This window comes from Plecotus auritus (genome assembly GCF_963455305.1).
Source record: "Plecotus auritus genome assembly, chromosome: 7".
NCBI lineage: Eukaryota > Metazoa > Chordata > Mammalia > Chiroptera > Vespertilionidae > Plecotus > Plecotus auritus.
Window position 1 is genome coordinate 134,135,850 of NC_137774.1, and position 24,458 is coordinate 134,160,307.

The 24,458-nt window shown below is 39.9% G+C and overlaps 1 protein-coding gene across 2 annotated transcripts in view; it reads right to left on the minus strand.

Moving 5' to 3' along the window:
* Positions 1 to 17,346, minus strand: part of SCAMP1 (secretory carrier membrane protein 1) — a 72,308-nt gene extending 54,962 nt beyond the window's left edge. The window contains exon 1 of one of the 2 annotated variants that reach the window (XM_080682420.1): positions 17,089 to 17,346. In XM_080682420.1, the coding sequence (XP_080538546.1) occupies positions 17,089 to 17,145 (57 nt within the window). In that variant the 5' untranslated portion in view covers positions 17,146 to 17,346. The remainder of the gene's footprint in view (positions 1 to 17,088) is intronic. The other variant, XM_080682421.1, reaches the window with a different exon arrangement.
* Positions 17,347 to 24,458: the final 7,112 nt, after the last annotated feature.

Below are 24,458 nucleotides of genomic sequence, written 5' to 3' on the forward strand. Positions count from 1 at the left end.
TTCAGTACAATTGCAGTGACTGTTGGGCTACCTTCCCTCCCACAAGAATCCTAACAATAAATTTCCATCACCTAAGGCTGTGGTCGGCAAACTGCAGCTCGCGAGCCACATGCAGCTCTTTGGCCCCTTGAGTGTGGCTCTTCCACAAAATACCACGGCCTGGGCGAGTCTATTTTGAAGAAGTGGCGTTAGAAGAAGTTTAAGGTTAAAAAATTTGACTCTCAAAAGAAATTCCAATCGTTGTACTGTTGATATTTGGCTCTGTTGACTAAGGAGTTTGCCCACCACTGACCTAAGGTAACCTGAGCCCATCTTCAGACCTTAAAACCAGAACAGGTGAAATCAATATTCGCTGCCATTTTGAATTCCATTAAAACTCTACATAAAAAGTACATGCCATTAACTATATTTAAATAAAATCTGTGTGAGAGAACGATTTTAGTAGGTATGAACACTTACTGCTCCCTAGCATACATAAGACAGTGATCAGCCGAAACCGGTTTGGCTCAATGGATAGAGCGTCGGCCTGCGGACTCAAGGGTCCCGGGTTCAATTCCGGTCAAGGGCATGTACCTTGGTTGCGGGCACATCCCCAGTGGGGAGTGTGCAGGAGGCAGCTGATCGATGTTTCTCTCTCATCGATGTTTCTAACTCTCTATCCTTCTCCCTTCCTCTCTGTAAAAAATCAATAAAATATATTTTTAAAAAAAAGACAGTGATCAAAAACTGCTGTTAAATTACTGTTTAACTCATTTCACCTTTCTTTCTCTTCCCCTTCAAAAAAAAGGGGAGAATAACACAAATATAACTCTAGTCTTTAATTTATCCTTTATTTTTCTTCGTATTAGATACTCCCTACAGTTCAAACGTTTAAGCCACTTTGCAAAACTTAGCTGAGGGTTTGGGCTGGAGGGGAGACCTCTCTCCATATCTAAATTTCATCTTTTCCAATATTTTCAGTAATCCTTTTCTCTATGTTCAACTGCTTCCTCTCAATAGGATGGTTCACCCCTACATTTCAAGTCCCAGTCATCTTTAAAATGCACACAAGCAAATAAAAACAAAAACATTCATTCAACCATCTATCTCCCTCAAGCTTCTATCAACCCCAGCTCTCTCCTTTCTTTTTTTTTTTTCTCCTTTCTTTCTATCCACTTCTCCACCTGCCCCCATCCTCTACCCTAGATCAAGCTGCTAGTATTTCTCACATGTAAATTGCAATAGCCTTTTTACTGGTCTTCTTCCCATCTTCTGACCAGCTCCCCAATCTATTCTTCATGATAAATCAGAATAGGGAGTTTTTCAAAATACAAACCTGTTCATGTCAGATTTGATTAATGCAAGAACAAATGTATATTGTTTGATTTATGCTCTAAGTAATCAAAGAGCATATTTTAGGTTTTTGAAAATTAAAAAAACAACAACTTGGGAATGGACAATGAATGACTGGTGAAATGATTTATGGGAAGGAATTGCAAAGATGGATAAATTCTCACCATCTAGATAAATGACTGCTAAAGAAGAAGGCGAGCCTGACCAATATGGCTCAGTGGTTGAGCATCGACCTATGAACCAGGAGGTCACAGTTCGGTTCCTGGTCAGGGCACATGCCCAGGTTTTGGGCTCAAACCCCAGTGTGAAACATACAGGAGGCAGCCAATCAATGATTCTCATCATTGATGTTTCTCTCTATCTCCCTCTCCCTTCCTCTCTGAAATCAATAAAATTAAAAAAAAAAAAAGCGTCAAACTTAAAACCAGCAGTACCTATTGACATTTTTTTTTTTATCACCCAGAGATTACAGGATTTTTATGATTTCGAGTCTAACATTTAAGTCTTTAATCCACTTTGAGTTTATTCTTGTGAATGGTATAAGAAGGTGGTCTAGTTTCTTTTCTTTTTTTTTTTTTTGCCAAAACCATTTATTGAATAGACTATCTTTACCCAATTGTATGTTTTTGCCTTTTTTGTCAAATATTAGTTGGCTATAGAGGCGTGGGTTTATTTCTGGGGTCTCTATTCTGTTCCATTGATCTATATGTCTGTTTTTATGCCAGTACCATGCATACATGCTGTTTTGATTATTATAGCCTTATAGTAGTTTGATATCAGAGAGAATGATTCCTCTAACTTTGTTCATCTTTCTCAAGATTGCTGTGGCTATTCAGGGTCTTTTGTGGCTCCATATAAACTTTTGGAATATTTGTTCCAGTTTCATGAAATACGCTGTTGGTATCTTGATAGGAACTGTGTTGAATCCATACATTGCTTTGAGTAGTATAAACATTTTAATGATGATAATTCTTTCTATCCATGAACATGGTACATGCTTCCACTTATTTGTATCTTCTTCAATTTCTTTCTTCAGTGTCTTATAATTTTCCAAGTACAGGCTATTTACATCCTTGGTTAAACTTATTCCTAGGTGGGGTTTTTGATGCAATTGTAAATGCGATCGTTTCCTTAGTTTCCCTTTCTGAGAGCCCATTATTGGTGTATAAAAATGCAACTGATTTTTGGATATTTCTTTTGTATCCTGCTACTTTACTGAATTCACTTATCTTTAGGGTTCTCTATATACAGTATCATGTCATCTGCTCCTTTAATATATTAAATACCAAAATAACAGAACAATTACCACTAAATGTGCCAAGCAAAATTATGTGAACAAATTTTAAAAGGTCTTAGTAATTTGGTCATATTATAGGAATTTAACTTTTAAATGTAGTTTTTCCACCTAAGAGTAAATGTATAATTCATAGAAGATTTTCTTATGAAACAAATTCTGGCTAAACAAAACTTACTCTTGATAACTTGGTATTATGTAAGCTCCCTAGGCCAGTACTTAAAATCATAGGACCACCAAATCTAAGCATTCTCTGCAATAATATGTCTGTGGGAGGGAAATGTTCAGAATTCCAGTTGTGAGATCAGAATTCACCTCCTGCTAGCTTCCCATGACTTCAAAAAGTAATCATAATATTAAGAACAAACTCAAGTATCATAAAAAGAACCCCTGGCAAGAATATAAAATGGTGTAGCCCAGTGGTCGGCAAACTCATTAGTCAACAGAACCAAATATCAACAGTACAACGATTGAAATTTCTTTCGAGAGCCAAATTTTTTAAACTTAAACTTCTTCTAACGCCACTTCTTCAAAATAGACTCGCCCAGGCCGTGGTATTTTGTGGAAGAGCCACACTCAAGGAGCCAAAGAGCCACATGTGGCTCGCGAGCCGCAGTTTGCCAATCACTGGTGTAGCCACTTTGGAAAACAGTCCTCTTCAAAAATCACCGACATTAAACAAACAATTGTGCACAACTTTCCAAAGAAAAAAAGAAAACATCACCAGGTGATTTATTATAAAAATAAACAGCTCTCGCCGAAACTGGTTTGGCTCAGTGGATAGATCGTCGGCCTGCGGACTCAAGGGTTCCAGGTTCGATTCTGGTCAAGGGCACACATACCTTGGTTGCGGGCACATCCCCAGTAGGGGGTGTGCAGGAGGCAGCTGATCGATGTTTCTCTCTCATAGATGTTTCTAACTCTCTATCCCTCTCCCTTCCTCTCGGTAAAACATCAATAAAATATATTTTTTTAAAAAATAAAAAATAAACAGCTCTCATTATTACCCTCAGTTCTTGTGATATATAAAAAGCCCTAAACTTTGTAAGACAACCAATAATTTGTATGTTTTGTCTTTGTTACTATTTCTGTTAATACTCAAAAGTTAATAAAAATTAGAATCTGCCTTAGAAAATATAGGCAATTTAGGGATGAAATAGGGAAGATAAATACCACATGTTGCAACCAAAGATAATCTTGCACCATTATTTTATTTCCTTTATCTGTTATTTTAAGAGCTTCCCATCTTTGATTCAGCGGGGGAAAAAACAACTCCTGGAACTGTAAGAAATGTAAAAAACAAACAAACGAACTAACAAAAAAACAACTATATACGGAAGGCAGATAAATTAAGTAATATGCCTAAGGTCACCTAGCTAGGAAGTAAGAGAAGCAAACTTAGGCGGCCTGGTTCTAGAGCCACCCTTTTACCTACTCCCCTCTACTAGTGGAAGACAAAGCTCTGCAAACTTCATTTACTCCTTCCTCTAATCCCCCTAACACAGCCGTGGGCAAACTACGGCCCGCAGGCCGGATCCGTTCGTTCGGCTGTTCTATCCCGCCCGCGGAGCCGAAAGAGCGGAGGGTTCTCTTGCTCTCCCCTCCGCTCCTTCACCAGCAGCAGTGTTAACATGGCAACGTCGGGAAACACGGCCGCAGCTCCTTCTTCTGAGTGGGCAGATTTATATCCGCCCATTCAGTAGAAGGAACAACCTCTCAATCTTCCAGAGGCTCCTTGTAATGCCCACGGACGCGTCCCCCGACATCACCCTGGGAATGCATAGACACCTTATCGTGGTGATGTAGGGAGACACGCCCCTGGAGAGCACAGTATCAGAGCATCAGCTAAAAAGGAGACCAACAACATTGTTCCCACTGAAGTTGATGTTTTAAAGACCAAAAACCTTTCAACCCAGTCTACATTGCCATCTACATCTACGTCCCGGGCATAATTTGGAAGTTGCACTAAAGAAAATGTTTAATTTACTGTTTACACATTTTGTTCTTTCCTATTTGTTTTAGTTTTAAATTACTTTATTATATTTAAGTTTAATTTGGAAGGCTTTTGTACCTTTCCTTTGTTAGGCAATTTTATTTTGCCTTTGCCATCTTCAATATAAGGTATGTTATTGTGCTATGATTCCTCCATTTTTTGAAGTTTCAAATTATAATAATTAGTGTTTACATTCTTCTTAAAATGTTTGAAATGAATAAAACTATTGAAATAAAAAAAAAAAAGACCGTACCCTTTTATGTAATGATGTTTACTTTGAATTTATATTAGTTCACACAAACCCTCCATCCATGCTTTTGTTCCGGCCCTCCGGTCCAGTTTAAGAACCCATTGTGGCCCTCGAGTCAAAAAGTTTGCCCACCCCTGCCCTAACACCAGGTTAAGGACACAGAAATGTTTGTCTGCAATACATATAGTTCATAGAATATTTTCCTGAAAACTCAACTCTACATGGTGGTTAAGTTCCCCTGATATTCAAATATAAACATTTCCACCAAGAGTTGTTTTAACCAAATAGAAAAAGCATGTAATATACTTCTTTTTAGTTTTGGGAATACACTAATTTGCATTTTTACAATATGCCACTTACTTGCAAGCAAATTCACTAAAATTTATGACTCAGATGCCAAAAAAATTAGGGCTAGGACATAAATAAAAATGACAAGATTGACTAAATCAACCTAAAACAAGTATTAACAGCTTTAGGGAAATTGCTAAATGGTAGTAAAATTACACTAGTATATACCAGTTCCTTGCCATGACTAGCCAATATTCCTACTCTTTTCCCACCACTTTACACTTTCACTTCTCACCATTTTCTATATATATTCCAAATCACCATATGAGAATTCTAACCACCATTAGAGGATTCCCACAGGTAAAATGGCTGCCAACAGCATGTATACAACTAGGCCACTATATTTATTGTGTAATAATGTTTCTACACTATCCATTGTTTTGACTGATATTCAAAAACCTTTGATAGCTACACCTACTAAGTCACTTGCATTCAAGTGTTGTACTTATCTTTCCTTGTTTCACTTAACAATCAAGTTAAAATTATCAGTGTATAACTATTACAAATCTCTTCTTCCTAGTTTTATCCCACCAATACTCAATGTTTGATCTCACAACACTCATGCAAAACACCTTACAATAATACACTTATTCCCCTGCTTTATTAGTTTAAGAGTTTCCATATTTTTGTTTATATGCAAAAATGTATTCAGTAATTCATTTGTATTTTGTAAAATAAATGCAAGTGTTTCTTTTATGGAAAAAGAAAAAATCAAGTTGGTAATATTGATAGTGTGTTCAAAATTATATTCTAAAAACAAGTGTAAAACCCATTATTACACTGTTTCTTAAAAAAAAAAAGAACATCTTAAAGCAAGCAGAGATTTAGAAGCAGTTGCAACACTAGCTCTGGCAATTTTGAAAGCTGGGCAAGCTAACATATATACTCTAGGGACAATCATCAGGTATTTGGGAGCCATTCTGCATGAAATATAAAGAGCTTTTTAGATAAAATATTCCATTTGTTTAGCAAGATTAAGAAAAAATACAGAGATTTTTGACAAGGGTGCCAAGATCATTTAATGGGGGGAAAAACAGTCTGTTTAACAAATGATGTTAGAACAACTGGATATCCACATACAAAAGAATGAAGTTCAACCTTACTTCACACCATCAACAAAAATTAACTCAAAGAGTTAAAACTATTAACTCTTAGAAGAAAACATAGAATTAAATTTTCATTACCTCAGATTTAGCACAGGATTCATAGATACAATATCAAAATTCAAGCCACAAAATACAGATAATTTGGACTTAAAGTTAAAACTTTTGTGCTTCAACGCACATTAACAAGAAAGTAAAAAGACAATATCAACAAATGGAAGAAAATATTTGTAAGTCATATACCTGGATAAAGGTCTTGTACCCAGAATATATAAAAATCTCTTACAACTTAATAACAAAAAAGTCAACACAATTTTAAAACAGGCAAAGGATCTAAATAGATATTTCCCCAAAGATATACAAATAGCCAATAAGCAGATAAAAATATGCTTTAACAGCATATAGCCATCAAGGAAATGAAAACCAAAACCACAAGGAGATACTTCACACCCACTAGGATGGCTAGAATCAAACAGATAACAGGTGTTGACAAGGATGTAGAGAAAGCAGAACCCTCATACACCTCTGGCAAGAATGTAAAATAGTGCAGCCCCTTCGGAAAAAAGTCCAGCAGTTCCTCAAATGATTCAACAGTTACCATATGACCTAGCAATTCCACTCCTAGGTATATACCCAAGAGATTTTAAAACAAGTGTTAAAACAAAAACTTGTACACAAATTCATATAGTAGCACTATTCATAATAGTCAAAAGGTAGAAACAACCCAAATATCCATTAACTGACAAACTAACTACTAATTCTTAAAAGCACCCACCAGGGAGAAGGAGATAATTGGAAGGAGATTATTAGATTGCTCTCTGTGTATAGGTCTACAAAGACTTCTTGTGGCAGTTCTTGCATAGGGAAGAGGAACAGGGGCTCCATGCTGGTCTACCATGTGAAGTCAGAAGGTATAGGACAGTACAGGTTGCCTCAGGAGTAACAAACAAAATAAAGGTGGTAAGACTTGGCCCTGTCTGCAGAAACCAGGAGATCGAGGTTCAATCCCCCCTCAGAGCACATGCTCGGGTTGTGGGCTCAATCCCTAGAGGTGGTGGGGGAGGCCATGCAGGAGGTGGGCAATCGATGATGTTGAAGCAGGAATTTTGGGGGAACATAGGCAGGCTTAGGGATTTTTTAGAATTGGGGTCCATGGAAAAGTACTGGGCTGCAGACAGGGAGAAGGTACATTTCCATAACACAAGAAAGCCAGGTGCAGTTACATCTCCATAAGACAAGGAGGCAGCAACAGGTATATTTACATAAGACAAGGGAACTGAAAGTAGCCAAGAAAGGTCGTATTTACAAAATAAAGACAAGGAAGCCCTTCATTCAGAAGAAGAAGAAAGCCCAGAGGGAATAAGAAAACAATAAGGAAGGAGGGGGGAGAACCTCACACGTCCCTTGTGAGGTTCGACCTTTGAGCCCAGGAGTTACTATAGTAACCAGTCTAAGGGAATATTGACCAATCAAAGGGGATATCAAGGCACCAGGATCTGCAGCCTATATAAGCCATAGGGAAAGGGAACCCAGGGGGACTCTTACCCCTACCTACATGGGAGTCAGTTCTGTGGGACTCTTTCCCTCTCCCTATTTAGGAGTCTGTACTTGTTCTTCAATAAAACTCCACCTTTGCTATACCACTTTCTGTCCGTGGATTCATTATTCGATTCTGACGGACAAAGAATCCGGGTTCCAGTCCAAAAATTCGGTATCAATGTTTCTCTCTCCCTTCCTCTCTAAAAATCAATAAAAACATTTTTAAAATTTATCTTTATTATTGAAAGTATTACAGATGTCTCCTTTGTTTCCCATTTACCCCCTCCGCCCCGCACCCTCCACTCCCAGGCCTTCACCACACTATTGTCTGTGTCCATGGGCTATGCATATACTGTATACATACTAGTAAAGTGATAAGACTTGGTACAAAGTAAAATCCAATCATCCTCCACTTCGTCTTTTAGTTCCCACACCTATCGAAAGTTGGGAAATTTCCCCTTTGTGATTTAAAAACATCTCTACCACCAAAAACTAAATACAGGCTTAATTCTATCATGTAGACCTACATTCTGTCATTCAGATCTATATTAAGTCTAAATACAGATTTAACTCTATCATGGTTTTCACAAGAAAATGTTACCTTGCATTACCTTTTGGCAATTCTGGTTGAATGAAACAAATTCTAGTCACTTCAAATGCTGGGGGGAGAGATTTAAAAAAAAAAAAAGTGCCAGGTTTCACAGAAGTTGGAATTCAAGACATGGCAGTATCTCTTGTAGCTCAAGATCAGTTCTAATAGAAACTAGAATTCTAAGAATTCTAGAAAATAACCCTCAGAAGTCCAGGCCAGATGATTTCTACTCTAGTGTTTCATGATTAAGATAATTAGGCTCTTTCCTCATGTCTTTCCAGTTATTCCCACTACAACTATCTTTTTTTTTTATTCCTGTACTTTCATTCACTTTCCTGAGAAAGATAGCAGTTAGATATCTTTGTTTTTGGGGGGCAGTGGTCGGCAAACTGCGGCTCCCGAGCCGCGGTTTGCCACTCTGTTGACTAATGCGTTTGCTGACCACTGTATTGAGGCAAAATTTTTGGACTAAACAATTTTATCTGCTTCTGATCAGCTCAGAGACTGGTTTTTCTTGGGCCAGGTACTTTTGGTAAGACCAGTCAGCTGAGGCCAGTGTGGCAAGGGTCACACAACAGAGGACATGATCAGCTTTCTGTAAGCAACCACTAAGGGCTATTCCCTCAGCAGATACTGAGGCTCAGAGCATAGCAGGCCCCTAAAACATGAAGCCTCCTCTCTAGCTGAGATGATCAGACTCAATCCTAATACCAACAGATTAAAAGAGTTTATTAATTCACAAAATGATCCATACTGGTACAAAAACATAATTACAGAGTTCAAAGTACAAAAAACTTAACATGCAAAGATCTCTACCTCAGCCCTAGCCACTGTGGCTCAGTTGGTTGAGCATCGTTCTATGCAGCAAAAGGTCACCAGTTTGATTCCCAATCAGGGCACAGGCCCAAGTTGTGAGTTCAATACCCAGTAGGGTTATGCAGGAGGCAGCCGATCAATATGCGTATTCGTGTTCTCTCTCTCTCTCTCTCTCTCTCTCTCTCTCTCTCTTTCTCTCTCTCTCTCTCTCTCTCCCCCTCTCCCTCTCTCTCTCTCTCTCTCTCCCCCTCTCTCTCTCTTTGTAAAATCACTAACAACATAAAAAAAAATCTCTACCTCAGCATCTCTGATAGGTCATCCCAATTCTGTCTGAATTCCTTCAAGTACTGGGGAACTCCATTACCAAAAAAAGTATTGTCAGGCTATTCTAATAGATGCTTTTAAATCTTTATGTTAGAGTTTACATTAAGATACTTTTGTCCTGACAATTAGCCTTAGATCTTTTTTTTCTCTGAAGCAAAAACGGGTTTATTTACTCAACCAACCAAGACTCTTTCAAGTATCTAAATATCTCATACTTCCCTTTAGCCTTCCGTAGATGGAAACCTACTGAGTAATTTAAACTTCAATTATTCTTCCTAGGACTTGATTCTCAATTCCACACTCATGACTATTCTGACTTCTTCTCTGGGCACATTCTACTTTGTTCAAACAACTCTTTAAAAATGTACTTGGCATACCTGTGGGATAGATCAGAACAGAATATTGTATTTTCATTTTTTTAAAAATGATCACTAATTTCATTAATCCAATATATATTTCTCAGAAACTATATCACACTGGTGAATCATATTAAGAAAATATCCAATAAATTTCCTGAATCTGCATTCAGCACCACTAAATATTAATTGTACTCCCAAAGAAAGCCACACAAAAACTTTGTTTTGGTAATATCAGTAAGAGTTTACTTTCAAAATTTTTCACAGTCACCATCATCTCCATTATGATTATTGTTAGACTCATGGGACCAAAATAAAACTGTGTTCAAATGCTACTTTGGTAAAAAATATCCCACCCCCATTAGCAGCCTCCCCTTATACCTGCCTGAGAGCTTTCACTGGCCATAGAAGATGCTCAACCTAGATAAAAGGTTTTCTAAATAAGAGTGTTGATCCAAAGCACCCTGATAATCTATCCTACATAAAAACAATTGTCTCAAAAAGAATAATGGATGTGTTTTAAGGTACAGTTTGAACCCTGATAAGATTAACAAGAACTTGTTAAAAGAGTTGTGCCAATCTGAACTAAAAGGAACTGAGACATTTCAAAATGAAGAGAGGCTTTTGGGCTCCCAACTTTCAACAGGTAGAAAGCTGACTGAAAATGGTACTCAGCTGCAAACAGGGGTCATTTATGTCACAGGAAAATGACTTCTCAGAAGGTGGAGCCAAAAGCAGAAGTAACAGATTAAGGAAAGACTTCCAGGTAGTAGAACTAGTACCTAATCAAGAAACACTCATTGCCCCTGAAGTAGGGGACAATAAATACAGGAACCTGGCTGGATTTCAGACTTGCTATGGACCAGCAATCGTGCCTTCCACTCCTCCCCTATTTGAACAGAAGTGTGTATTGAGGTTATCCTGTAACTGTCTCACCATTTGATTCTGGGTATATCTTTCCAGTTCCTAGGTCTGTATCAAGAGGGACACAGCTGCTCAGATCAAGAAGTGGAATCTAATCCTCCCCACTCCTTTTTTTTTAAATCTGGGCTAGCTTTGTGGCTTGTTTTGACTAACAGAATGTAGCTGAAGTGAAATGACTCAAGTCAGGTCTTACCCTCATGGAACAATGTGGCCACTATGTAAACCACCTAAACCAGTGGTCGGCAAACTGTGGCTTGTGAGCCACATGGGGCTCGCGAGCCGCGATTTGCCGCTCTGTTGACTGAGTTTGCAGGGGCTTAATCACAAGGAACAACAACAGTCTGTAATTATTGGAATCGAGAGTAAACTATTCCTAGTAGAGAGGCCACATGAAAGAGAACCAATTGCTGCCCCCACTGACAGCCCCAGGTAAATGTGAGATACTTTAATGAGGAAGGACATCTTAATCCAGCCTCAGTGAAGGGGCTAGATCAGCAATTTTCAACCTTCGTCATCTCATGGCACACATAAACTAATTACTAAAATTCTACAGCACACACACAAAAATTATATTTTTTGCCAATCTGACAAAAAACAGGTGTAATTTTGATTTACCGCAATAAAAATAATAATAATAGTAATTACCTCCCCTTTTTGCTCCAAAGTGACTTTTTAAAAAATGAGGTGCCTATACTTGTATATAAGGATTTCTGGTACCAAGAATTAACCAATCAGATGCAACCTTATTATGCGACATGACCAATAAGATGCAATTCTATTATATGATCTATATATTTATGGTTCAAGACAGGGCATTCATGCTAGAGTGCTATTGTTATATTGGCTGTTGTCATTTTTTTATTTGACAATCTAAGGGAGAAGGGGTCAGTGCCTCTGACTAAATAGTCAGGTATTGCATATTTTAAAAACTCTTATGGCACACCGGTTGAAAATTGCTGGGCTAGATGATTGAAGCCACTTGAATGATTTCAGCCCCTAACATTCAAAAGTAAACAAACTGACCAGCTAAGCAAGAGAACAGTGAGCAAATAGTTGTTTTAAGCCACTGCATTTTGGGATTATTTGTTATACAGTGACAGGTAACTGAGACAGTGGTAAATAATAATGCATCTTAATTTGGTGAAATATAATCAGCAGCACAACACATGCTTTTTAAAAACATCAACCTAAGAAAAAAGAGTGGGAACTTACACAGCTGATCTGAATGTAAAATACCATAGACCAGTGGTCGGCAAACTGCGGCTTGCGAACCACATGCGGCTTGCGAGCCACAGTTTGCCGCTCTGTTGACTAATGAGTTTGCCGACCACTGCCATAGACCATAACTACTACTATCACTAGGTCCATGTTAATGTAGAAAAATAAGTTTGCAATGTTAAGACTATCACAGAAGAAATCCTCAAAATCCTTTCCTAATGCTAAACTATCTCCAATCTTAAAATTTAAATGGATAAGGGAGGAGTGACATCAACTTAATGTAAATGAGAAAATGGATAACATCTTTGAATTATGGGTCACTTTTTAATGACAAGGTTTTTAATTTTCAACTTCAACTGAATTCTTAGTATACTTTCAAAATTACTGTAACTTACAAGATAACATAAATAAGAATGCTGAGTTGTAAGCCATGTTTAAGAGATAAAGTAGAATTAATTTTTGAGGCCAAAACAAAATGGACATTGTGCTCCATTTTAATACAGTTACTTAATTAGAGAGGAAGCATATGCAGTGACAAAGCATTAGAATTCAGACAACCTGGAATTAGTCTAGCAGGGTGACTCAGGGCAAATCACTTCATTATTTTTGGCCTTAATTCTTCTACTATGACCTGCCAAAAAAACTACTACTAGCACTCTAGAAGAGTCAAAAGAAACATGAACTTCACCAAATTAATAAGCTAAGAATAATATGGTTATAATAATTAAATACAATTCCTTGAATTACTATTAATACTACTTTTTATTATCAGATTAAAGCCATCATGCATTGAGCACTTATTACATGCTAAATGTATGTTCATCTAATCCTATTAACAATCCTATGGAGAAGGTAATGGTACCATTATCCTATTTTACAGAATAATAAACTGAGATATAGAGTGGCTAAGTAACTTTCCAAGGTCTCATGGTTGGTTAGTGACAAAGCCAAGATCAAATGCACCAAATACAAAACAAGAATTCTGGTGTGCAAAATGCAACCAAATAGAGTGCCATCAGCAGTGGACTTGGAATCAGGAGATCTAAGTTCTAATGCCAATTCTGCACTACCTACACCTGGATATAACACAATGAGCAAACCCTGGCCCGTGTTGTTCAGTGGTTGGAGCATTGGTCTGTGCACTAAAGGGTCTCAGGTTCGATTCCAGTCAAGGGCACCTACCTGGGTTGCATCCCGGAACCAGTAGGCCAAAACCAATCTATGTGTCTCTCTCACATTGATGTTTCTTTCTCTTTCTCCCTCTCCCTCTCCCTCTTCCTCACCTTCTCCCTCAATGGGAAAAATATCCTCCGGTTAGGATTAAAAACAAACAATGATCAAGTTGCAAGTTAGCAATAGAAATCAAAAGGTTCTTAATCAAAAAGAAATTAGGATCATTGTCAAATGTAAAATAGCATGTATCTGGGCTTTTTTTCATACATAGAATAAACTCTAACTAAATACATTTTAAGATTTTCCTTTCCCAACTGAGATTTTTATTCTATTTTAAGAAATTGCATTAACTGTTATTTCTAAAATGAATTTTCTAACACAATCAATTAGCACATTAATACCGTATACTAAATCATATTAGGAGACATGAAAATTTTCTGGCCACTTACTGTTCCCTCCTTTGAACAAGTTACAGTCATTCTGACTTGTACTCATATACTCTTGCACTGACTTATAAGATTCTATATTACTAATCTCTCCTCTGGTTATTAAACTCTCTCATTTTATTTCACCTTCCAAGCATGTTTGCTGCCATGTTAGGCTAATATCCTTAAAAACAGAAATGTTTCTTTAATAGTTGTTGAAAGAATGAATAACTGAAAAGAATAAAGAACATTCAGCAATTATTCAATAAATACATTGACTACAAGAAAATATTTTTCCTCTCTAGCTTTAAAACCACATTTTACTCAAGATTGGATTATCAAAAACAACCATATAATAATATTTTTTCAGATTACTACACATTTCCAGTTATTCCAAGTTTCTTGATGCACAATGAAAATTAATCAAAGGCCATAAACTCATTAACTGAACCTATCACAACTGCTAAAATAAAGCAGTCAATCAAAAAATGAACTGAATCCAGCCAATAACTTTACAACAGCTAATAAAATCAAGTAAACCACTGTCACATTATCTAAAGACATTATCCTCAGAAATTATTTTCATGACATGGCTCAAATGAAGATGTGACAAAAAGTGTTCCTAGCCGAAACCGGTTTGGCTCCGTCGATAGAGCGTCGGCCTGGGGACTCAAGGGTCCTAGGTTCGATTCCAGTCAAGGGCATGTACCTTGGTTGCGGGCACATCCCCAGTGGGGGGTGTGCAGGAGGCAGCTGATCGATGTTTCTCTCTCATCGATGTTTCTAGCTCTCTATCCTTCTCCCTTCCTCTCTGTGAAATATCAATAAAATATATTTTTTTAAAAAAAAGTGTTCCTAACAGAAAAGTGAAGCAAAAAAAATATTTAAAAACTCTGAAAAAGCAATGGAAACCAAGAACCTTTTAATCAAGAAGAAATTAGGTAGTTGCCAAATATAAAATACATCATATATTTTGAAAATATGAACTTTATTTTATAATATTGAAAATATTAACATATTTGAAAAGAAAGATGATTATAAAGTAATACAAAGATGGATCTAGAAACTTTTTATATTTAGGTAGAGAGGACCAGAAATGCTATTTCAAAAATCGCATTTACATAGAAGAAAGGCAAAAATGAAGAAGGAATATGCTATAGATGTCAAGTTTGACTCTGAAAGAGGAAGGGCAGCTGGAAACAAATGTAAATATAAAGGGTCAGATACACTGTGCTGTGAACTGTCAATAAAAACAGGGAAAGACCATAAACAGGAACATGTGTGCCAACAGCCTAAATTATCCATCCCTTGAAATATTTTATGAACCTGAATAAAAATTATCCTCTGGGTGCATCCACTTACAAAGAACAAAAAGTTTATAATTTTATGCCACAATCAATGAGTATTTAAAACTATTTTGGGGGTTAGAATTAGTACAGAAACCTTATGTGTGGCAGAAGAGTAACACTAGCTGTCACAAAAGAGCATTGGCAACACTAGCTGTCACAAAAGAGCATTCTGGGCTAAGAAGAAGACAATGTCGGTGCAATAGCAAGAACACCAGCTATAGGAGCTAGGGGGAGACGGAGTAAGGTATAGGGGGGATAAATGGTGATGGAAGACGACTTGCCTTGGAGTGGTGAACACACAATACAGTGTACAGATGACGTGTTGTAGAATTGTGCACCTGAAACCTGTATAATTTTGTTAACTGTCACCCCAATAAATTCAAGAAAAAATTTTAATGAATAAAAGAGAACCAGATATATAAAATAAGCTATGAAATGGAATGACCAAATAGAAAACCAATAGCCACACTGTCAGACACTGAAAAACAGCATTAATGAATTAAGTGAATTAGGAAAATCTAACAGGTTAATATACCTTTAAAATAACACCCATTTGGCAAGTTATAAAAAATCTCTTTAGAATTTCTATGACTAAATAATCAGATCTTCCACAACATGGAATGATAGAACACTAAATACTACACTTCTGAGTGAGAAAAATCTCCGTAAAATGCAACCATATCATCTGTAAAAACCTGAAAGTTCCATGCTAGTTGTACAGAATGTTCTCAAGTAAAATCAGAGGCAAAAGATAGTGACTGGGTCTATTCTACGTTTATACAGAGTGCATCCAATTGTCAATTATAACCAGGATCATCTAATTAACATAATATTCCATCAAATTATCAGGCTAAAAATCAAAATTGGGGTATTTTTTTCTCTTCCAGATTCTTAATAAGAGATAAAACCAGGAGTAAAAAGAAGAAATGTAAACTCAACAAACCAAAAGTGGCACTTACGTGACCACAAATTAAAGTTACTATTTCATTTTGTGAGACTAAGAATTAAGGTTACTACTGCATATATCCGGGGGAAATTAAGAAACAAATTCAACCAACATTTGGAAACAACTTTCACGTACTAAGCAGCGGGGCTCATTATCAAACCTGGTGTACTTTTCAAGAGCTACTTGTTTAGATACTGGATTAATTTAAGCGCAGATAATGAACTCCTTAGTCTCCTTCCTTTGCCCGTTTTTGAGCCAAACCCTTCCAAGGCTGTGGTTGATAAATAAGGTAATCTCCAAGAAGGAAAGAAGCTCAAGTGGGAAATGGTATCCTGATACAGCCCAGAGAACCGGTGACGCACAAGGAGCTTGGAAAATATCCCGTCGTTTCCCTTCCTAAGAGTGGCTAGGTAGGAAGGTGATCGTCCACGTGCACTATTCTTTGGCAGGTGTGTTCATTTTTAACTTTGATATCAGACCCTCCACCTCAGCCTAAACGTAGAGAAAGGGGTGGCAGCGCAACACAAGTATATCTGAGCGCAACGCAAGTTTAAGAAATAAAAATACCACCTTTTTTTTTTTTTTTTTTAATTGCAGCGTACTCGGTGCCCTCACCTCTTCTACACACCTCAGCCATCACTCCAGGCAGAGCTCTTCGCTGCCTCCTCGGGTCCCCATGACAACCCCACCGGAGGGCAAGCCTCCCTCCCCCTCCGCCGCCGCCCGGTCCAGGCCGGGCCAGCCAAGCTTGCCTGGCAGGTGACAACTCCACCTGCCCAGGCTGGCTCTCACTCGGTCCGCTCCCGAGAGGAGGACCGGCAGCCCTCGGGCACTCGGGCCCACTCCCGGGGGAGGGCATGACGCTCCTCAGTCGGGGACATGGGGAAGGGGGTCCGGACGCGGAGCTGAAGAGGTTCCGCTCCGACCCCCAAACCAGTGACGCGGGGGGCCCGGGCGCGAACCCCAAAAGGAGTGCGGCGGCCCGGAGCCCAGTCTAGGCGGCCGAGAGGAGCAGAGGGGCGGGCACGGTGGGCGCGAAGGAACTTGTCTGTTTTCACAAACAATGACTCCTTGCGGCGGCGGGAGAGGCTGGGGACGACGCTCACCTTGAAGGGGTTATTGAGGTCCGGATCGGCAAACGGGTTACTGTCGAAATCCGACATCTCTCTCGCGCTTCGCGTCACCCACCCGACCCAGGCGCAGAGAAAGAGACGAGGCGAGGACGCCGCCCCCCTGCGCGCTCACGTCGCCGCCGCGCCGAGCAGATCCGGGTACAGCTGCTGGGCCACCCAGCCGGCAGCGCCACTGAGCATGCCCCGTGCGCCGGCTCCCGGCCGTGCCGCCGCTCCCGTTCGCCGTCCAGTTCCTCGGGGAAATCCCGCGCTCCGGGCTTTGGCTACAACTGAATAGGGGCGGAGGAAGCCTGGAACTAGGACTCAAGAGCTGCTAAATCCGTCCTACATTCCTTGGGCCTGACTGAGATTCTGCATCTCATCTTTTTTTATAACATTGGTATTTTACTTATTTATATTTTTAAAATATGTTTATTGATTTCAGAGAGGAAGGGAGAGATAGAAACATCCATGATGAAAGAGAATCACTGATTGGCTGCCTCCTGCACGCCCCCAACTGAGGGATCCAGCCCGCAACCCCTGCAGATGCTACCCGACCGTATCTCATCTTGAGCAGCAACTGGTTTAGGTGCACTTGTGTTGTCATCGATTTAAAACCGGCCACATGTGATTCGGGGAAGAGGTGGTATTTTGTGGACAAAAAAATATGTCCGCTGACACATCGGCCCCAGGTTGGGAAGGTAGCCTGAGACGCAGGCTACACACCTGGGAGCTAGTAGCTATTTAACCACACTTATTTACAGCTGCTTACGGAGAGGCGTGAGGAAGGGAGAAGCTCTGCAGCAGTCTCCAAACGCACTGTCCTAGAGGCCCCGCTAATGAAGTTTGGCACACCCAGCCTCCCGTCTTCCGGTCCCTCTGCTGCCAAATCGGAGATCAGCCGCGGAGCTACTGATCCGGATTGGCTCCGCAGAGGTTTGGGTCCAGCCCCAGCTCCCATCCTCTGGAATCTGCAAAATGGCTACTTCGGAAATGGGGGGCAGGTGGGGGCGGGGGCACAAGTCGAGAGATCAAGTTAATATTAGTGGACAACAAAAAGATGTTGTTTTGTTGACTTTGAAGTATTTGGGCACAAAATATACACCTCTGATTTTTCCCTATTCCCTCCCCAACACCAGGGATGAGATTACTAAAAAATGGGCATGCGTAAGGAATTTATTTGAACGATTCGTTACCTTACCCCTGAACTAAGGTTATCTCTTTCCTCTACTTTCATCTTCCTTCTGCACTAACAGAAAAGCACTTAGCAGATGAAGCTACAAAGAGCCAGAATTCTCTTCACTTGGTAGGTGTGGAAGATTTGGAAGTCACCTTGGCCTTTTGAAGGCTTGTGCTATGCAAAGTCAGCTGGGAATCACTTTCTCCCTGCTGTGAAAACAAAAATCACATTTTGCTGTGATCTGTCTTTAGCAGGATCCAGGTTAGGGTATGACAAGCTGCTTCTGGGCAGCCGACTAGGAGTGTCGACTAATAACTAACAACAGACAGGGATGATCCTGGCAGAGCTGCAAGATTCTACATATGAAAAAGAGCAAACAATCTGTTGTGCTCATCATCCTAATTATTAGCAGCAGCCTCGCATCTGACTGATTCTTCAGTGCTCAAAACCCAATTATATGTTAAAATCCTAATTATGATATTACGTGGGCTACTCACTTCACCTCTTTGGGTCTGTAAAGGATTATTGAAGAAGTAAATAAGACACAGAAAAATTCCCTCATGAATTTAGTGCCTAACATAGTATTTGTTGAATGTCTGCAAATGGCAAAGGGGCCCAGCGCATTGTTCCCAGGTGCTTTTCCTCATCTTTCCTAGGCTTGATCTAGCCCAGCTGATCTGCTTCTCTCACCACTTCGGCCCTCTCTCCCTCCATCTGTCCTCCAAATGACCCAAATAATCAGCAGCTATTTATTATGCATCTAATATGTTCCAAGACAATGAGGATAAGCTGAGCCTGCTTGGTGGAAATTGCAGGGTGAAAATTTCCAAATATGCTATGTTTACCGCTGGTGACATTAGCACCTAATGCAAAAATTTACAGACTTCATTGTTCCAGAATCACTTGAAATACTTGTTAATGTGCAGGCTCCCACCTCTCCACATCTCCTATCCCTAAGATTCTGCTTTAAGGGATCTAAGATAGAGGCCCTGAATCTGAAATTTTCTTATTTTTTAAATGTCTTTATATACAAATACATTATTTTATATAAATGCATAAATAGGTTCATAGCATACATACGGTGTTTTCACTTTTTTTTAAGTTTTTTATCCTTTTTCTTCTGTTGTCTCTTCCTTACATTAACAACCTGGTATGTTCCTTTTAATATTCTATAATATTGTATATATAATTTATATAACATAACAATCACATAATCATATACAATATATAATACATAATCATGCAGACATATACTTATACAGAGTTTTGGCATTGTCTTGAAAAATATGGTAACAGATATATGGGTGTTCCAAAAAATGTATACACACACTTTGAATAATTATAAAGGCAATGTTTATTAAAAATACATTTCATTTTCAAAATTGAACTATCAGTTATTAAAGTGTGTATACATTTTTTGGGAGACCCTGTATATTTTTCTGCAACATATTTTTTTCATTTAATGATACTTAGGGCAGAGTTTTCTGTGAGATGTACATTGGCAAAAAGACAGTCTAAGGCAGCGGTCAGCAAAATGCGGCTCGCGAGCCACGGTTTGCCGCTCTGTTGACTAATGAGTTTGCCAACCACTGGTCTAAGGTTTCTTACCCAGTAAACCACATAAATATAATTATTTTTTATGGGTACTATGACTATAGAGGTAAAAAGGGTTGGGAAGTATGGCCTAATGGAAATATTTCCAAATCAACAATTATTAATCAAATACATTCTTTTTAACAACTGCAGAATCACCCCAGGTGATTCTGATAGAGGTGATGTTCAGACGACACTTTAAGAAAGAACACTGATATAAAGATATTCAGGTGTATGCTCGGTCCATGGGTAAGCTTATTATTTCATTAGCTTTCATGAAATGTAGAATTATAGGGCATAACAGCTAAAAGGAAACATCATTTCTCATGATAGATGAACTGAGTTTGGACAGGTGAGGTAATTTGCTTCAGCCATAAAGAAAGTGAACAGATGAACAGAGAACAGAACTCAGACCTCTTGACTCATGATGCAGACATAAAATTTATAGATTTGGTTAGCAATCCTAGCTAATAAAAGAGTAATATGCAAATTGACCGTACCTCCCCTACACCCACAAGCCACGCCCACCAGCCAATCAGGAGCGAATATGCAAATAAATCCAACCAAGATGGCTACAGTCACAGAGAGCAGGAGGGAGGCTTGGGTTTCCCCAGCAATGGAGGAAGCCAAGCTTTCCGCCTGCCCTTGCCGGCCTAGGCCTCCACTCAAGGCTACAAAATTTCAATGATAGAAGATACATAAATCCAAACAGAAATGGCTGCTGCCTTGGAACAAGCAGAAGGCTTGGCTCCGCTCTAGGCTACAAAGTTTCAACTGTAGAAGATAAATAAACCCCAGATACTAGGGCCTCTGCTTGGGTCGCCAGGGGGCGTGGCCAGCCTGCAAACCACCACAGGCCCCTCACCCAGGCTGCCCCATGCCCCAAGGGAACCCCCACCCTGATCCAGGACACCCTTCAGGGCAAACCAGCTGGCCCCCACCCATGCACCAGGCCTCTATCCTATCTAATAAAAGTAATATGCAGATTGACCATCACTCCAACACACAAGATGGCTGCCCCCATGTAGTCAAAGATCCTGCCCCCATGTGGACACAAGATGGCCAGCAAGGGAGAGCAGTTGGGAGGGACCAGGCCTGCAAGGGAGGGCAGTTAGGGGTGACCAAGCCTGCAGGGGAGGGCAGTTAGGGTTGACCAGGCCTGCAGGGGAGGGCAGTTAGGGGCAATCAGGCTGGCAGGGGAGCAGTTAGGCATCAATCAGGCTGGCAGGGGAGTGGTTAGGGGGTGATCAGGCTGGCAGGGGAGTGGTTAGGGGGTGATCAGGCTGGCAGGCAGAAGCGGTTAGGGGCAATCAGGAAGGCAGGCAGGCGAGCAGTTGGGAGCCAGCAGTCCTGGATTGTGAGAGGGATGTCTGACTGCCCGTTTAGGCCCGATCCCAGTGTGATCGGGCCTAAACGGGCAGTCAGACATCCCTTCAGGGGTCTCAGATTGGAGAGGATGCAGTCTGGGCTGAGGGACACCTCCCCGCCATGCACAAATTTCGTGCACCGGGCCTCTAGTATTTTATAAAGGGGAAAGAGGTGCTATGTGCAAGGTAGAAAGAAAGCATAAAGGAGGTTTCATTTGTTGAAGTAGTTCATTTTCCAGGAGCTGCCTTCTAAATTTGATAGAACAATGAATGAAAAATCAAAACTAGTTTCTAGATCCAGCTCTACCATAAACAAGCTGTGTGACCTTAATCATACCAATTCACCCTTCTGACCTGAGTTTCCACATAGTGAGTCAAGAAGTATTCACTGAACACCCACTAGGCAGTAAACAATATTTTATATGTTGGAGATAAATTAGGGTACTAGATATGAGTAGGGTCCATTCCCAAGAAATTTTCTGAAAGGTCTAGGACATGACTAAATGATATCTTGGGTCCTTTGGACAGCTCTACCATTCTATTTATCTGTGGCAATGGCTCACCCCTCCCTAACTCTGCCCCGCCCCCTCAGGGCATGCCTCACACTGTTATCATGATGCTTCTCTCTGACAAATTTAATTTGTGAATCCGATGGGCAGGGGCCTGTAGTCTGAATTTCATGTTTTCTATACTGGCTAGCATATAGCTAGTAGATGTTGAGAAAACATCTAGTTAGAAGTGTACGATTCTTACCTCAAAAGGTTCACTGGATTCTGGACACATTAATGACTTAGAACTGAAATCTATCATGTCTCTCAGTGGACCCAGTTTCCAGATTTGCTGCTGTGACTGCTGTTACTGATACCCACAGACACCCTAACAGGAGCATATGTGGCTCTCTATTCTGCCACTAGCTACACCTCTAGGGGGTGGCAGAGAAGAGAAGGCACTGTGTGGTAGGCCAAATAATGGTACCCCAAAAAATGTTCACACCCTAATCCTGGAACCTTCTAACAAGTTACTTTACTTGACAAGGGGGATTTTGCAGATGTAATTAAGGTTGAGGATTTTGAGAGGAGGAGATTATCCTGGACTATCCAGGTGGGCTCAATGGAATCAGATGAATCCTTAATAGTGGAAAGCAGAAGCATTGCTGGCTTCTAAGATGGAGGAAGGGGTTCGTGAGCCAAGGCATTTGAGTGGTTTCTAAAAGCTGGGAACACCCCTTAGCTGACAGCCAGCAAGGAAATGGAGATACCACGAGGAACTGAATTCTGCTAACAACCTAAATGAACAAGGAAATGATTCTCCCCGAGAGCCTCCAAAAAGGAACCTGGCCCTGCTGACATCTTTATTTTAGCCTAATGAGATCCATGCTGGACTTCTGACCTACAGAACTGTAAGGTAGTCACACCACCACCCATTATCCAGCTAACTGCCTTCCAAGCTCACCACCTAAGCTAACTTCAGCCCAACCAATTGTATCTAAAGTAATCACCCTTTCCCATATGATTATATGCTATTCAAAAGGCTGAATGGTCTGGGTATCCTTAAGATAATTACATCACAGTGTTGTTCTTTTATGATTCATAGGATAAAAGTATTCTGTAGTTCAGGACACAATAAGCATAACAAAAATAAATGTATATTTTGAGTCTCAGTGTAACTAAGACTGTACATGCACATAGAGTACCTTCTACCAAGAATGTCCTTCTCCCTCTCATTTTCCACTTGTCAAAGTTCAATCAATCTTTTGTAGCCAATTTCAAATAATATGTCCTGAATAGATCCATACTCGATATCCCTAACCCAAATTTATCTATCCTTTCCCATAGTATCTAAAACAGCTTGAATCTTTGTTATAGAGTTCATGATATACCATATCCTAGGGGTATAAATTATTAGTACACTAGTGGCCCGGTGCACGAAATTTGTGCATGGGGGGGTCTCTCAGCCTGGCCTGCACCCTCTGTAATCTGGGACCCCTCGCAATCCGGGACCACTGGCTCCTAACTGCTCACCTGCCTGTCTGCCTGATCGCCCCTAACCACTCTGCCTGCCAGCCTGCTTGCCCCCAACTTCCCTTCCCACCAGCCTGCTTGCCCCCAACTGCCCTCTCCTCTTGGCCTGATCTCCCCTAACCACCTCTGCCTCGGTCCCACCACCATGGCTTTGTCCGGAAGGATGTCCGGAATGTCTCCTGGAAGGCCTCCCTTTTATTAGTATAGAGATGCCCAGCATATATGGTATCTCACAATATTTGGAGTGAATGAATGTATCTATCTCTCTTCTGAAGACAGGGAGAAATTTTATCTTTATATTATTCACAGAGCTTAACACAGCATTCTGCTCAAAGAAAGTACTCAAGAAATAATTATGCTTACTGTTACTTTGCCTATAAAGGGGATTGCCACCCAGCTGGCATGGCTCAGTGGTTGAGCATCGATCTATGAACCAGGAGGTCACGTTGATGATTCCCAGTCAGGGCACATGCCCAGGCTGCAGGCTCAATCTCCAGTGTGGGGCTTTCAGGAGGCAGCCGATCAGTGATTCTCTCTCATCATTGATGTTTCTATCTCTCTTTTCTAATCCCTTCCCCTCTGAAACCAATAAAGATATATTTAAAAAGGATTGCCACATAACATCTTTGGTCAGAGTGAGCCCAAATATAAGATTAAGAGCAACCAATTTATTAGTCAATACGAACAGAATTGTGCAGCTGCTATGATAAAATTTTCTGGACTGAAATTCTGAATTCTAAGCGTTAACTTCATAGAAAGACCATGGACGAATTTCAAATGGCATGGGCCAGTGCGATGCAAGGACTAACTGCAGAGTTCATTTTATTTCCTAGGAGAGTCTGCATAAGAATCTTACGGTTCATGTATTATTTGCATGGATGAAATCCTTTTATCTATTCAATTATATATTCTATATTGTTCACTAATGTTAACTTACTAATATTTCCTCATTATAGAGCAGTTATTTCATATTTTAGCTATGGAATAGTTCATTGTGTAAATGTGCCATAATTTCTTAACCATTTTGCTTTCATTTAATGTGTTACCTTTAAATGTAACATCGAACATGGCAATAAACAACTTTGCACATACAAAAAAAAGAATGTTATGGTGAAGTTATCCTTATTTTGCAAGACAGAAATATATTATTGTGTATATATATGTACATTATAAACATACAGATATATATATATATACCTATAT